This window comes from Candoia aspera, chromosome 1 (assembly GCF_035149785.1).
Source record: "Candoia aspera isolate rCanAsp1 chromosome 1, rCanAsp1.hap2, whole genome shotgun sequence".
NCBI classification, from domain to species: Eukaryota; Metazoa; Chordata; class Lepidosauria; order Squamata; family Boidae; genus Candoia; species Candoia aspera.
The window spans coordinates 295,677,191-295,690,824 of record NC_086153.1 but is presented as its reverse complement, the minus strand read 5'-3'; the positions used below and the strand labels follow the sequence as shown (position 1 = coordinate 295,690,824).

Genomic DNA, 13,634 nt, shown 5'->3' with positions numbered 1-13,634 from the left:
AAACAGGCAGCAAACCCGACACTCAATTGCACTGGTGATGTTACCTAGTTTGGTAATGAAATGTCTGCAAGCAACCAACCAACCTCAGGGAACAACCAAGAAGTCCACAGTTCAACCCAGAGTTCAACCCTGAGCTACAGATATTCTCTGATATTATACATATGAATTCATATTATATCTATCATCTATCTATCTACCTACCACCAAAACAGTAGACTTACCATGGTTTACAGCAATCCAATAAAAACATACAACCAATTCAAACACCTAGGGTAAACATCATTAAAAGTAAAACTAAAAAATATAGAACTATAATAAGAGAAAACATAAACAATATAACCAAAATACAAGACAAAATATGGAATGCAACAGTTAGATTTAAATTTTAAAATGGTGACAATTAGCCAGTCGCCAAACGTTTATATGCATGTTAGATCCCTTCTGTGTTGGAAGTGAAGGATGTTTGAACTTTCTTAGATGGACTATCTAAAGAACAGTGGCTGGTACCCGTCAAGACCATTCATATATAAAGAAGGCCTTTAAAGATGACAACTCTGATCCTCCTATGCAAATAATTAAGCGCAAACTATATAGTGCAACTGTTCAAACAGGTTTTAGGCTGTTTGCCCATATGCTGAATTGGCTGCAGTTTTCTAATGAAAGATTCTATATGCAATCCAAAGAGGGATGGGATTAATCTCATGTTGCACACAGAAGTGCCTTCCTAGTTTATGAGGTTACCCTCAAAGGCATCCCATTACAGATCTCAAAGAGTGCCCCCAGCTCACATCCATTTGTTAAAATCTTGATGCTCCACCTCAGGCATCAAAAGGCCTCTGCTCTAAGAACCTCTCAAGACGAACGAAGGTAGGGAAAATCAATAAATGGCAAGCAGGAATTCCGTAGTAACATCCTCAGGCTACAGTCCACGCTCAGAAGAAAAATACTATTGGTTCTCTCTCTCTCTCAACCGGCAAGCGGCGGAGAGTACGGTAGCGCCTGTTGCGGAGCGTGGCTTGGGGAAGGCAGGCAGGCAGGCAGGCGTTACTCAATAACCCCGGAGGCTAGCGGGGCCAGGAACTTCCCAGCGGAGGCACTAGGGCTTTCCCGCAAAAAAAAAAAAAAAAGACCCATCTTGCGACGCGTCCGCCAGCTCAGCTAAACCAGCACGGTGGGCCACCGGAAACGTCCGCCAGAAATCCCCCGGGGCTGTAGCGGCAGGGAACGAGGGCGGGAGTCCAAGGGGACGTGGGAGGAGCTGGGAAGCGGGCAGCCTTCACATGGCCCTGGGGCAACAGGAGAGACCCACAGCCTCACTCCCAGTCGCAGCAACCTCGGGTGGAGCGAGGTGGGCGGCGTGCTGGAAGCGGCTCCTCGCTCGGCGCGCGGGAATCGTGCCTGATTCTGAGACACGAGAGGCTCTTCGCGAAATCGACGCGGGGAATCCGGGAAACGCGACGCCTGGGCTCCCGGAGTCTTCCGAAAGCCGGCAGTAATACAGTCCATTGACCGATCCTGGAGGTCACCTCTGGAAGTAGCTGGCGGCCGCGATGCAACTTCTTCGCGGGTTCCTCGTAGCTCTGGCTTTGCAGCTGGCGGGCGCGCAGGTGAGGGAAACTTCCGAGGTGACTAATTAGCCGTCCCCGATCCCTGGCGGGCCAGATCTGAGAGAATTTCCCGATTTGGGGGGGAGGGGGGTTCATTGTGCCGTAGCCTGCTACATCGCGCCCCACTCTGCCTGCTGGGTGTGCAGTGCCCGAGCCCCCCACTCCCCGTGCCGCTCTCCTGGGTGTGGTAGGTGGGTGTGCGATTGTGTCTCCCACTTTCCTCCGAGCGCATTGAGTGAAGAAGCCCCGACGGCCGGTGCTGTCCCTCTTCACTAAAATGCGAAGAACCGACCTGGTACTGACCTCGGAGGCGTTTTGCCTAAGTCTCAGATATATGGAAGCTACACTGTCAAGTGTTTCACAGGTGAAGTTTTATCCTCTGTGACTAAAACAATGCAATACGCTGGTAGACCCATGTATATGGCAGGGGGGGGTGGATTATTGCTACCAACCTTTGTCATTAGCTGCAAGTGACTGGTCATTTTTCATCTTTATGCAGGGCAGGCCATCAAATTTTATACAGCCACGTTTGTGCGTATGCAAGAAGTTCTTACTGAATTGTTATGAATTAGTATAAGTTGCTTCAAAGTTATGATGATCAAATTCATTAACCAACAATAAAATTTGGAAAATTTGCCATCTTTCCCTATGTAGAAGCTAATCCAAAAGTGTTTCTTTTACCATACTCTTATTACCATCTTCATGTCTAACCTTAGGACTAGCAAGCTGCGTCTCCTGCATTTAATTCTGTTTCTTCCTTTCTCTTCCTTTCTTGCATTCCTTTTTGATCACTAACTGACTCTTCAAATCTTTAGTTCCCCCACCCTTATATAAATGTTAGATTATGGGAAATTGTAAACTAGACTGACACCTAGTGTTTCTAACACAACGTTTGGGAATTGCAAGAAGACAGGATAGCATCATCAAATGCATCATAGCAAGATTGCTACTATGCTGAATCTAAAAGAATCTGATTATATGCTGAATCTAAAAGTTTTCTTGCAGGCTTGTCTGGGTAGTGACTTTCTCTCATTCTATGTACGTGCAAGCCAAGGCTAACCCAAGACATTTACTCATAAAGGACAACTGCGTACAAAGAAGCTAATCTGATTAGTAGTTGAAACTTACTTCTATGCTGGCAAGGAAGCATCCTTCCTCACACTTGAGACAGCAAATAGTTTTAGAGTACTTGCATCAGATTACAAATACAAGTAGCTCTGTCCTACATCAGGGAGATCTGGCTAGGGGATTGTTGCTAACATCTCCCTATCCAACTGGGCCCTCAAAAGGCATCCTGTGAACCATAGATAGTTTTAGATCTTCCATTCTGAAGACAGAAAAAGCTGATTTTAAAGTGGGACATTGGGGAAGGCAATGGCAAACCACCCCGATATAGTCTGCCAAGAAAACTCGCAGAAGCGGCATCCCCCCAATGACTCGGTGCTTGCACAGGGGACCTTTCACTTCAAAGTGGGACATACAGTCTTAGAAACCCTCTTGCAGCTGCCCTGGAAATGTCCAGGACCCTTATTTCTCAGATTTTGATAAAATGTTAAAAAGCAGTTTTCCATGGGTATATCAGGAGTTAATCTGTGGGACGCATTAATTTTATTTTCTTGACCCTCTCCCAAAATTGAGAGAAATGTTCACTTCTAGTATGAATTTACCTCCAAAGAGGGAAAACACAAAAGTAAATAAGAAGAAAATGAACAGGATGGTTCCTCCTTCCCTTATGTTCTGGTGGTGTCAGCTTGGCATTGTCTTTACTTTTAAATCCTCTACCAAACCACAGGTAGACTTCTCCTATCGTTACTGGATGAATGAATGTTTTGAACTCTAGGAAGCCCTGAGGTGAAGTTTGTGGACTGTCACATATCTCTGAAATCAACTTTATAGACACTGAGAGGTATTAACTTTGCAACCCCCAGGATTCCCAGCTGTAAGCCATTTGTGCTGAAAAGTCTGGTTGTTACAGCCCCCAAACTTCTTAGAGAAGGGTTGTGGGGCATGTTATGTCAGCATTTCCACCTTTCTGTTTCTGGAATGTACTGGGAAAATTAGCTCTTCCTCTTTTTTCCCTTCTCTTCCTAGAAAAAAGACATGGTTCCTCAGAACAGCACTACTGATGCAGCAGGTGAGTATGAAGCGTGACCTTCTCTTATAGTGTGAATTTGGTCACAGACAAATATATCCAACAAGAAGAGTCTTGGAGGCTGTTTGTGTGCTCTGATGCTACCTATTGTATTTCTTTTTAAAAACTTCCACCCTTTTTGTGAATCCCTTGACCCAGTCTGCAACTTCTCATATTACAGCCAATGGCCAGTTCAAGACATAATGTTAACAGGGTTTTTGTTTTGTTTTGTTTTGTTTTGCATTCAATGTGCAAATTTTTCAGAAAGCAAATAGTGTACCTTCAGATGGAAGTGGGTGGTATGAATAATGGTAACAGATGATGCTATGATTACAGATTTCCATGTAACTTTTTTCTCTCCCCTCCAAGTTTTTCCTTTCCTCTTTTCAGTTATGACCTTGTTTACTTAGATTATAAAGTCTAATATAGCTGAAATCTGTAGAAATTGATTTAATAAAGGGAAAATACTGTGGTTCAACTAACAATATGAACACAGAGGAAAAGTGCAAGATTTTTCCTCTTATCTTCCACAATTCTAGTAATTTTCACTTCCCCAGTAAATACTGTTCGTATATTTTTAAAATCTTGCTAACTGCAAAGAGTCAGTTTACTGTTACTTTTAATATAACTGATCTTGTTTAGTCCAGAATCTCCAGTTGAAAGATTAGGGTTTGAAGTATTTGATGGAAAAGACCTCTGTTCAACATCTTGAAGCACCATGGCCATTCAGTAGATGAAAAGCCAGCATTTTTTCTGAACCCTGGCCACACAGACATCATTGTGCAATCTTGAATAATGGTTCTTGCCCTCCAAGAAAGAGTGGGGTGGGGTGGGGTGGGCAGTGGGATCTCATAAAAACTCAAATCTTTCAAGATTTCCTCCATCTTGGTTAAACTCTCAGAATGATTGCAATTTAAGCTGTAGGGGCGGTAGGCATTGTTTTTAAGGGTCACTGAATCCCTGGTACTCATGAGTGACATGTTGCTAACCTTGAGGTACTGTAGATAGTACTGAAATAGGGGCAAGGCAGCTTTCTAGAGACATAGGATGTAAGAGATGGAAGGAAGGGAGTGGAGATCATCTTGTCTAATCCCCTGCCCAGTGCAGGAATCTATTGCTATAGTATTCCCACCCAGCCTCTGTTTAAACCCCTCCAGCAATGGAGACCCTACCACCTCCCAAGGAAGTCTTCTTGCATAGCTCTTACCATTTGAATATTTTTCTTGATGTCCAACTAAAACCTACTTCCATATAATTTAAGCACATTTTTGTCCTCTTCTCTAGAACAACTCTGAACAATTCTGTCCCATCTTCTACCTAATAGTCCTTTACATACTTGAAGAAGCTATCAAGTCTCCCCACAGTCTTCTTCTCCAGCCTACACCTATGCAGCACCTCCAAATTTTTTTTCAAAAGTTTTTCCTTCCAGATCCCTTGTCTTCTTGGTTGCTCTCCCCTGGAGACACTCCTTCTTGTCAATATCTTTCCTAAAATATGCCCAGAATGGGATACAATATCTACATGCAGTCTGTCCAGCACACAATAAAGAGACACAATGGCTTCCTACATGCACTTCCTGCATAGGATGTATGAAGGAACTGGGCAACTAAACGTTTTACCTTCATACCTTTTGCTTCTTTTTAGTGGTATCCTTTCAAGATGTTTGGAATCGCAGTTCCTGCCAGCCCTTAGAAAAACTGGTCAGTGTTGTATCAGAATACCCAAATGAAGTGGAGCACGTGTTCAGCCCTTCCTGTGTTTCTTTGCGTCGCTGTTGTGGATGCTGTGCAGATGAGATGCTGCAATGTGTCCCAGTGGAAATTGCCAATGTCACTATGGAGGTAGGTGACAACACTCTAGTCCCACTTGTCCTAGAGCACAGAGCTGCCTCCTCACTTTCTCTCTGGTTAGCTGCCACTGCTTGCTTGTTTCATACAGATGCAATTCAGGCAGAGATTGCTGCTAAGAAACTAATGTTCATTGCTGAGGCCCCACAGCAGTGGAATGAATTTCTGGAACTGTTCATAATATTCTGGTTAAAAAACTGTACATTGTTGCCCCATATTCTCAAAACCCCACATCTCCATTGTCCCAGGACAGTAGGATGGATGGACTTCAACTCCCAGAATTCCCTAGCCAGTATGCTGGCTGGGGAATTCTGGGAGGGGAAGTCCAAGCATCTTAAAATTGCTGAGGTTGAGAAACATTGTCCTAACAGACATGGGATCAGATGAAGGAATTGCCTTAAAACCAGACTGGATGACACATTAAATTTATGTAGGAATTTGTGTAGCATTTTTTTTACTTTAAAAGGTATAAGTATCTGTATAAATAAAATTGGGACAATACAGGTAGTCCTTGCTTACTGACCACAACTGGGACCGGCAACTCTGTCTCTTAGAGCTGCAGTTGTTATGTGAGACATGAAGTGACTGTGACTTGCAATTTCACTTCCACATTCTCCATTATTTCTGCTTGTTGGAAGCTGGTTGCGAAGCTCACAAATGGCGATCACTTGATCGTGGGATGCTGCGACAGTCATAAATGCATGCCAGTTGTGAAGCACCCAAATAGAAATATTGTGACTGCAGGACACTGTGACGGCTGTAAAGGCAAGATTGGTAGCAAAGATGTTCTTTTCCCAGCCGTCGTAACTTTGAATGGTTGCAGTTAGTGAGTGAGGATTACCTGTAGCAAGTGTGAAGATGTGGTGAGTTCTATCTGCCTCATGGTAAGAATTGCCTCCCCAAATCTGCCACTTCCTTTAGGAGGCAATAAAAGCTGTTTAGCTAAATAACTATTTGCCCTAATGGGGAAACAGCAGCTTCAGAGGGGTAATTTTTCTCTGGAAGTAAGATGCAGGAACAAAGAATTAAAAACAACTCTCCCAACATAGCCCAAATTCTGCTTATTACTGTTCTTCCTGGGTTATTTTTAAAGTAAAGATCAGATACATTACATGGCTCATACATAATGTATGCAGGCATACATTATATGCAGTACATGCAGTGATGTGCTGGAGCCAGCTCCCACCAGCGCATAAAAGCTGATCGTTAAATTTTCTGGAATTTTGCAGAATGAGAGCAGAGCTGAGTCTTGACACCTACTGCTCCAATCAGCTGTTCTGCAGTGCAGCAGCAGCAATGGAGCCAACAGAGCCGGTTATTAAACATTTAGCAATACACCACTGAATAATGCATAAATCATTTTAACGTGTTGCCTGTCTGGCCCATAGATACGGTCAGCCAAGAAAAACCTCCCTTTGATGTGAAAGAAAAACACTCTCCTCTTTATTAATCTATGGCTCTGGGGATGGAGTCATACTTGGACATTCTATCTCAGAAAAACTGGTCCAGGCCAAGTGGGAGAAGCGGGGAAAAGGATAAAGATGCTCAACAAATTACTTAGATTTTACTCTTTCAGCTCATGAAGATCAATTCAGAGGATCCAGCACCCTTTGTGGACTTGTCATTCATTGAACACAGGAAATGTGCATGCAGGTGAGCAACTTTGCTGTGGCATTTGGTAGGTGCATCCAGTGCTTCATAGTGTCCAAATTAGGGGACAAGGGAAAACAGGCTTTTAATAAACCCCACAAACCCTTCCCCTTGAGAATCTGCCTCATAGTTGAGATCTTTGCTCTTACACTTCAGAAACTGGTATTTCAGACTTCCTGTTAACATCACATGAATTGCATTAGAGATAGACTGACTTTAGACTCACAGGATCAACTCTTTACTGGAACGCTGAGGTCTAGCAACTGAAGCTATGCAGATAACTTCTGTGAATTTAGAAACAAGAAACATGTCTCTGAGTGCATGGTTTTGTGATTAGCACCAGCATCAAGCTGATCTAGAGAGGTGGCTCCATTATTAACATTCCTTTGCCTTTAATTTTCTTTTCTGTATTGTTTCTGTTTTTATAGTTTTTTATGTTTTTAAATGATTATATAATGATTTTAGGTATATATATTTATTGTTTATTGCATTGTTGTACACTGCCCAGAGTCACTCTCATGAGATGAGTGGCCATATAAATTTGCCAAATAAATAAATTACCACTCCTTTCATATAAACATCTGATTTTCCACTGAGGATTCTTTTTCAATTATCATGGTGTAAGAGATAAAAAAATAAAGCTTTTGCATTGTTAATGTTAGTTAATTTGGAGTCAGAAAACCTGACTTAAGGTTTGTAGCAGATCATCCAGATATACTGTACATCAGTGTGTTCTGAAATAAATTCTGCTCACAGTTACTCCTATTGGGGCAGTGTTTTTTACTGACATCATGATAAGCTTTACCAATCCCCACCATATTTCATCCTCTGTATTAAAAGGAATATATTTTCACTGGGTTCGTCAAAACCTAATTTTGTTTTTCCCGTATCTAAATTAGCAGAAGTAAGATTAAATTAAGGTTTCCAAGAGATCAAAGTGTTGACTTGCAGATCCTTCTTTCTTTGCTTCATGAGCCCAAATATGCAATTCTCAGTTGGCCTTTATATGATTTGTCAGAAAGAATTAGATTTTGTTGGTTTCATTGGAAACAAGGATGGCAGAATCATTAAATCTCTTACTCTGCCATTCCTTAAAGTCATTAGAGTTTAGTATGCAAACAGAATTAATCTGAATTGCATAAACTAGCAATTTCTTAATAGTAAGATACTTAAAAACACAAACAGATTCTGTATGTTCTGTATGCTAACCATCTTCATCATTGCCATCATCTTCAAGTGGGCCCAAGCAAATCAAAGGCTATATGAGAATGGATTGAATTCTGTGATCTGCATATATAATATATGTATGCATACATATATATATGGTGTCTGTGTATGTGTGTGTGTGTGTGTGTATACAGTATATATATATATTCGTTCCACCAGATCAAAGTCAACACTTTGATCTCTTAGAAACCTAGAACTCACAGTTTCCTGGTTTCTAGCCCGTTGCCTTAACCACTAGACCAAACTGGCTCCATTTTATTTATTTATTTATATACAAGTGTGTGTGTGTGTGTGTATTTGTGTTTGTGCATCTATAAATAATGGAGCCAGTTTGGGCTAGTGGTTAAGGCAACGGGCTAGAAACCAGGAGACCCTGAGTTCTAGTCCTGCCTTAGTCATGAAAGCTGGCTGGGTGACCTTGGGCCAGTCACTCTCTCTCAGCCCAACTTCTTGTTGTGGGGAAAATAGGAAGAGGAAGGAGTATTTGGTATGTTTGCTGCCTTGAGTTATTTATAAAAATAATAAAGGTGAGATATAAAATAGATAAATAAATAAATAAATAAATACATGATACAACCATGTTTATATAGTTTTGCAAACATTTTCTTGAATGTTTTCTTTGTTTTCATAATTCTGCTGAAAGGGTTAGAAATGTGTTTTTAAAATAACTAAAAAAGAATTAAGGTAAGTGCTGCATTCTGTATATTTTCTGCGTTCTAATAGAAGATCAGCATGTAGACAGCCCTGCAGATGTCATGCATGCTTGATGCTTAATAAGCTGGAAACCATGTGATAAAATGTTGCAGAGCTAGCAGCTGTTCCAATTCAGCTCTTTTTCCATGACACTTGGTACCTTTATGGATACCTCCTCTTCCCCAAAGGAAGGAAGAAACAGTCTGTGTCCAGCTCATGCTCTGGCTGGGAAATTCTGGGAGCTGAAGTCACACATCATAAAGTTTTCAGGGTTGAAAAACACTGCTCTAGAACTACCCAGGGTGGAAGATTAGTAATTAGTAATATTTGGGGACTGATGTGCACTACTAATTCTTCTTGGCCCCTGTTATGATCATGCTTTGTGGCTTCTTTGCCTCTTTAACAACAGCTTTCTTTTTGAAAAATTCATTGTTTGGTGTTTTTTTTCATAAAAGCACCCTGCCCAGCTCTCAATTTCTTATGAAGATGTAATCTCCCTTTATAAGCCAATTCTTTGCAGAGTGGCATTATTAGGCATTTTCTGAGACTCCTGGAGGACCTATTGTAAATCTGACATATCTGGCTCCCTACATGTCATCGCACACTTCGTTTATTACTCTAAAGTGGGGCTGAGTGAACAAAGCCTTATCATACTTGAGGCCTTTTTTGGGGCCATCCCTCAGAGCCCTCTCTAATCACTCTTGTTGAAAATCAGCAGGACTTTCCACACTTTTAATGTGGAAAAGTCACATTGCAAGAGAAGTCCTAAGTAGGTTGAACATGAGTTAAAAAAACACAAAACAGAACTGCAGCAAAAATCAGAAAATCCAGACCTTGCCCTCTTGAGTTATGTGGTCCTACTTTAGTTCTGGGCCTCTTACAAAATGTCAAAAGGCTCCTCACTTCTGCTCTGGACTTCAGCCTTTCTGCCCATTCTTGCCCTCTTCAGAGCCTCTGGAGATTTCTGAATCAGCAGGCACACAGACAACATGATGGTAAAAACAGCATAGCACGAACCATATTTAAGGAAGCAGAGCACAGGCCGTGGGACACTGTTTTAGGGACTTTGACCTTTCTCTTGGCTCGGCCCATAGCATTAGGTCTCCTAAGTGCCCTGTACATATGTAGCAGCCAACCCCATATGCTGAAAGTGACTCTCTAATTCTCTTCCTCTAGGCCCCGACAAGATGCTCTGAAGTCAGGGAGGTAAGTGGCATTACTAAAGATTCTGGAGGCTGGGACTCTCTGCAATGTCTTATCTCCCACCCACTCTTCCCCCACTTTCCTCCAAAAGGAGGAGGAGACTCAAGGGACGCAGCAAGAGGAAGCGGGCAAAGCAGAGACCCAAAAATTGATCTCTATGTGAGTATCAACAGCAGGGAGAGGGAAAAGAATGCTATGGTGTATGAGTCATACGATCATCTTTCCTCCCATCAGTGCCTGATTTGGCCTGATGGATGATGCAAAGCCAGTGGGAAAAAATATCTCTTTGGTCTGGAAATCCCAACTTACTTTATAAATAATCATTGCATCAATATGGATTCATCTGTGCGCATTTCCCCATTTCCTGGTTCTGTTTTTGTTTATTTTTGCTGATGGTGCAGTCTGACTAGACAGCCATAGCTTTTCTTTGCTCTTCTTTGCTCTGTGCTCTTTCTTTCATGGCTAGTTAGATAATGCTTCTTTCAAGCAATCTGAGTGAGTGGCTATTATTTCAGGGCCATTTGACCTCTTTGTTTCAACATGATTAGAATAGAATCTCATCCTTTTCCAGTCATGTTTGAAGCAATGAGTGATAGTACATTTCTGTGATTTTGGCAATGATAGATCCTTAAGTTTCCTACAGTCTAGAGTTTTTCCTTATTAGCAGCTTTACTGGTTAACAGACTTAAGTAAAGCTTTCAGATCTGGGCTGTAAAAATCCAGACACTTGTTAGATAGCAGCAAAGAGATAAAAAAGACACTAATGTGTTTGCCCTGAGGAGGAGGCAAAGATTAAATCGCATGGACTGACCCATTAACAACTGCCTATTTAATTTAAGTGCATTTCCCTTGCTGTTTGTACTTGTAAAGCACACTACGTTATATTCCTATTTAATTCAGCATAGAAAGACTTCAGATTATAATAAGGAACAAATGCCAAGAGCTTGAATGACCTGCTTGCTTTTGTTGTCCAGACGATAGTTTAATTTTTTAGGAGAAAAACACAAATTATTTGTTTACTTGAACAGACTGAGGCCCCTATCTACAGGGAAAGGGAAGCTATGAAAGGATTTGAAGTATTTGAAAGAGATAAATGTAGCTATTTTTCCATTGCGTCTTATTAATGTGTTGAAGATTACTGTATTTATGTGGTTTATTATAGCTAAGGCTGCCGCTTTCCCTTCTGTCATGAAAACTTTTTTTTTTAATCATTTTTCTAGCCATTAATTTTTGGTTTAAAAAAATAGCACTCATTTATTGGGCTGCTATAATCAGCTGTGCTCATTTACAAAATGCTTTTGTTCGGAGACACAGAATAAATTCAATATAGTAGTTGCTTGCTTGCTTGCTTAAATTAGCCTTTACCAACCTGATGTCCTAATAATATGACCATCCTGGCAGGGTGGGTGATGGGAATCATAATGCCATTTATATGGAAGGCATCATATTGGGAATTCTAGGAGCTGAGGCCCACACATCTTAGTTGCCAAGTTTGAAAAACACTGTTTTAAGGGCAGAATTAAGTTATAGGTACTAGGATCCAAAGAACTACTTTTTTGTTTTTCAAACCAACACAGTATCTGGACCTCCTTCCTCTCTCACTCACATATACATCCCCTGCCCCTAAGACCTCTCTATTCTGAAAGGGTGTTTCTGTGGCCAGAAGGGCTTCTGCTCAAGGAACAGAAGCCTGGTAGCAAAGGCTTGGATTTGATACACTGTGCTGAACCAGGGGGGGTTGGAAATCGTGATTTCCATGCATAGTGATATGTGTAAACTAGGTCATTATGGCTTTTTCAGCAAACCTTGGCTAAAACTGTGCAAAACTGGCCAGTTCATATATGCTCAGTGCAATAACATTAACTCTTTTTCTATATCCTTTGATTCTTCAGAACACATTGGGAAAGGTTAGGGTTAGGGTGGCAGAACCGGAGCATGCTTGTACCTGCAAGCACAGGACTTGCCATAGGAGGTGGGCAGGCTGGGGGTATGGAGAGTAGGAGAAACACCGCAGGATGAACGGGCCAGTCTGATGAGCTATTCCAACACAGTTGCAAATCCCACAATTGGGAAACGCTATTTAATGTTGCAGTTAGATGCGTACGTCCTTGAACTCTACAATGACACGGGCTGCAAAATAGTGGGGGAAAAAAGACTTTTGGGAACATTAGGCCAGAAGCCCTTTGACATGGCAACCGAAATGTTTTTATGCTTTGTGCAGATCCTTTGGACTTGTACATTTTACTGTGTGATTTGGTATTATTATTTACTGTTTTACATTATGGTTAATTGCCTTTAGATCTTTGGCTTGGATCCTAAAATTAATGAACTAATGAGGTTGTTGGAAGACAAGTTTCCCATCCTGTCTACTACTTTGCCCTGCAACCCACTCCTTTCCCAGAATGCATCATGGGGTGGGGTGGGGTGGGGTGGGGTGAGGTGCAGAGGTCTACAGGAGTGGGGAGAATTGCCCCAAATTGGATGGATTCCCCACTTTATCAGCAGTCTCTCACATTCAGGAGGGTCCATGACTTTCAGGAAAGAGGCACAGATGCCGTAGGACGACATTGGAAACTTTCCCTCTGTGAACTTCCTTAGTTCATAAGATCTAATCCATTAAAAAGAAACAACTTCCCGATAACTGCCATATCCTATGGTTAATAGCTTTGTCTTGTTCTTTTGAAGGGGAAAAGTAATTCTGTTCTGAGATGGTTAAAATAAAAGCATTACGCAACGGTACTTTAATATTGGAGCTAATTCTATTCCTCACAAGTTTACTTTGGAATAACGTTTGCTGCTCAGATATGGAGAATTCAGCCAATCTGAGAAATTCATGGAGTTTTTAGGCACATAGATAGTGAAATGTAATTTTATTTTTTGTATCTGGGCCTTCGTTCTAGAATGTAGATAATAGTATAAATCCACCTGCTGTTGTTATAACACATTTATTACGGCGGAGTAGAAACCAGGTTGCATATAGAGTAGGAAATGTAGTTCCAGCTGTCCAGGTTCCAGTGCTAACATCATTGGCTGTTTATTTGCTTGGTGCTGAGCCTCTTCTGTGCTTTGTTTCTAGGTGTGCCGTTTGATGATAGTTGTTGCTTTCTCAGCCAAGGGCAGTGCCGCAATGCCTCTATTTATTGCTCGGTCCTCTTCAGCATTCCTCTGCAATCACAATTTTGACTGATGAATTCAGGGGGCCGATAGCAGCTTGCTCACTTGAAATGCCAGAGCAAAAAGGGAGGAGTAAAGACAGCATTACAGTGAGAATATGTC

At 41.6% G+C, this 13,634-nt stretch overlaps 1 protein-coding gene across 2 annotated transcripts; it reads left to right on the top strand.

Moving 5' to 3' along the window:
- The first annotated feature begins 1,279 nt into the window (after nt 1–1,279).
- Nucleotides 1,280–13,634, top strand: PGF (placental growth factor). Of its 2 annotated transcripts, XM_063293619.1 has the most exons (7): nt 1,281–1,607; nt 3,699–3,741; nt 5,383–5,579; nt 7,162–7,238; nt 10,332–10,361; nt 10,450–10,517; nt 13,435–13,634. In XM_063293619.1, exons 1-6 carry the CDS (start codon nt 1,551–1,553, stop codon nt 10,508–10,510), a joined length of 465 nt encoding a protein of 154 aa, XP_063149689.1. In that variant the 5' UTR covers nt 1,281–1,550; the 3' UTR covers nt 10,511–10,517; nt 13,435–13,634. The 2 variants fall into 2 exon arrangements, with proteins under 2 accessions (XP_063149698.1, XP_063149689.1); XM_063293628.1 differs by lacking the exon at nt 10,450–10,517 and having other exon boundaries at nt 1,280–1,607.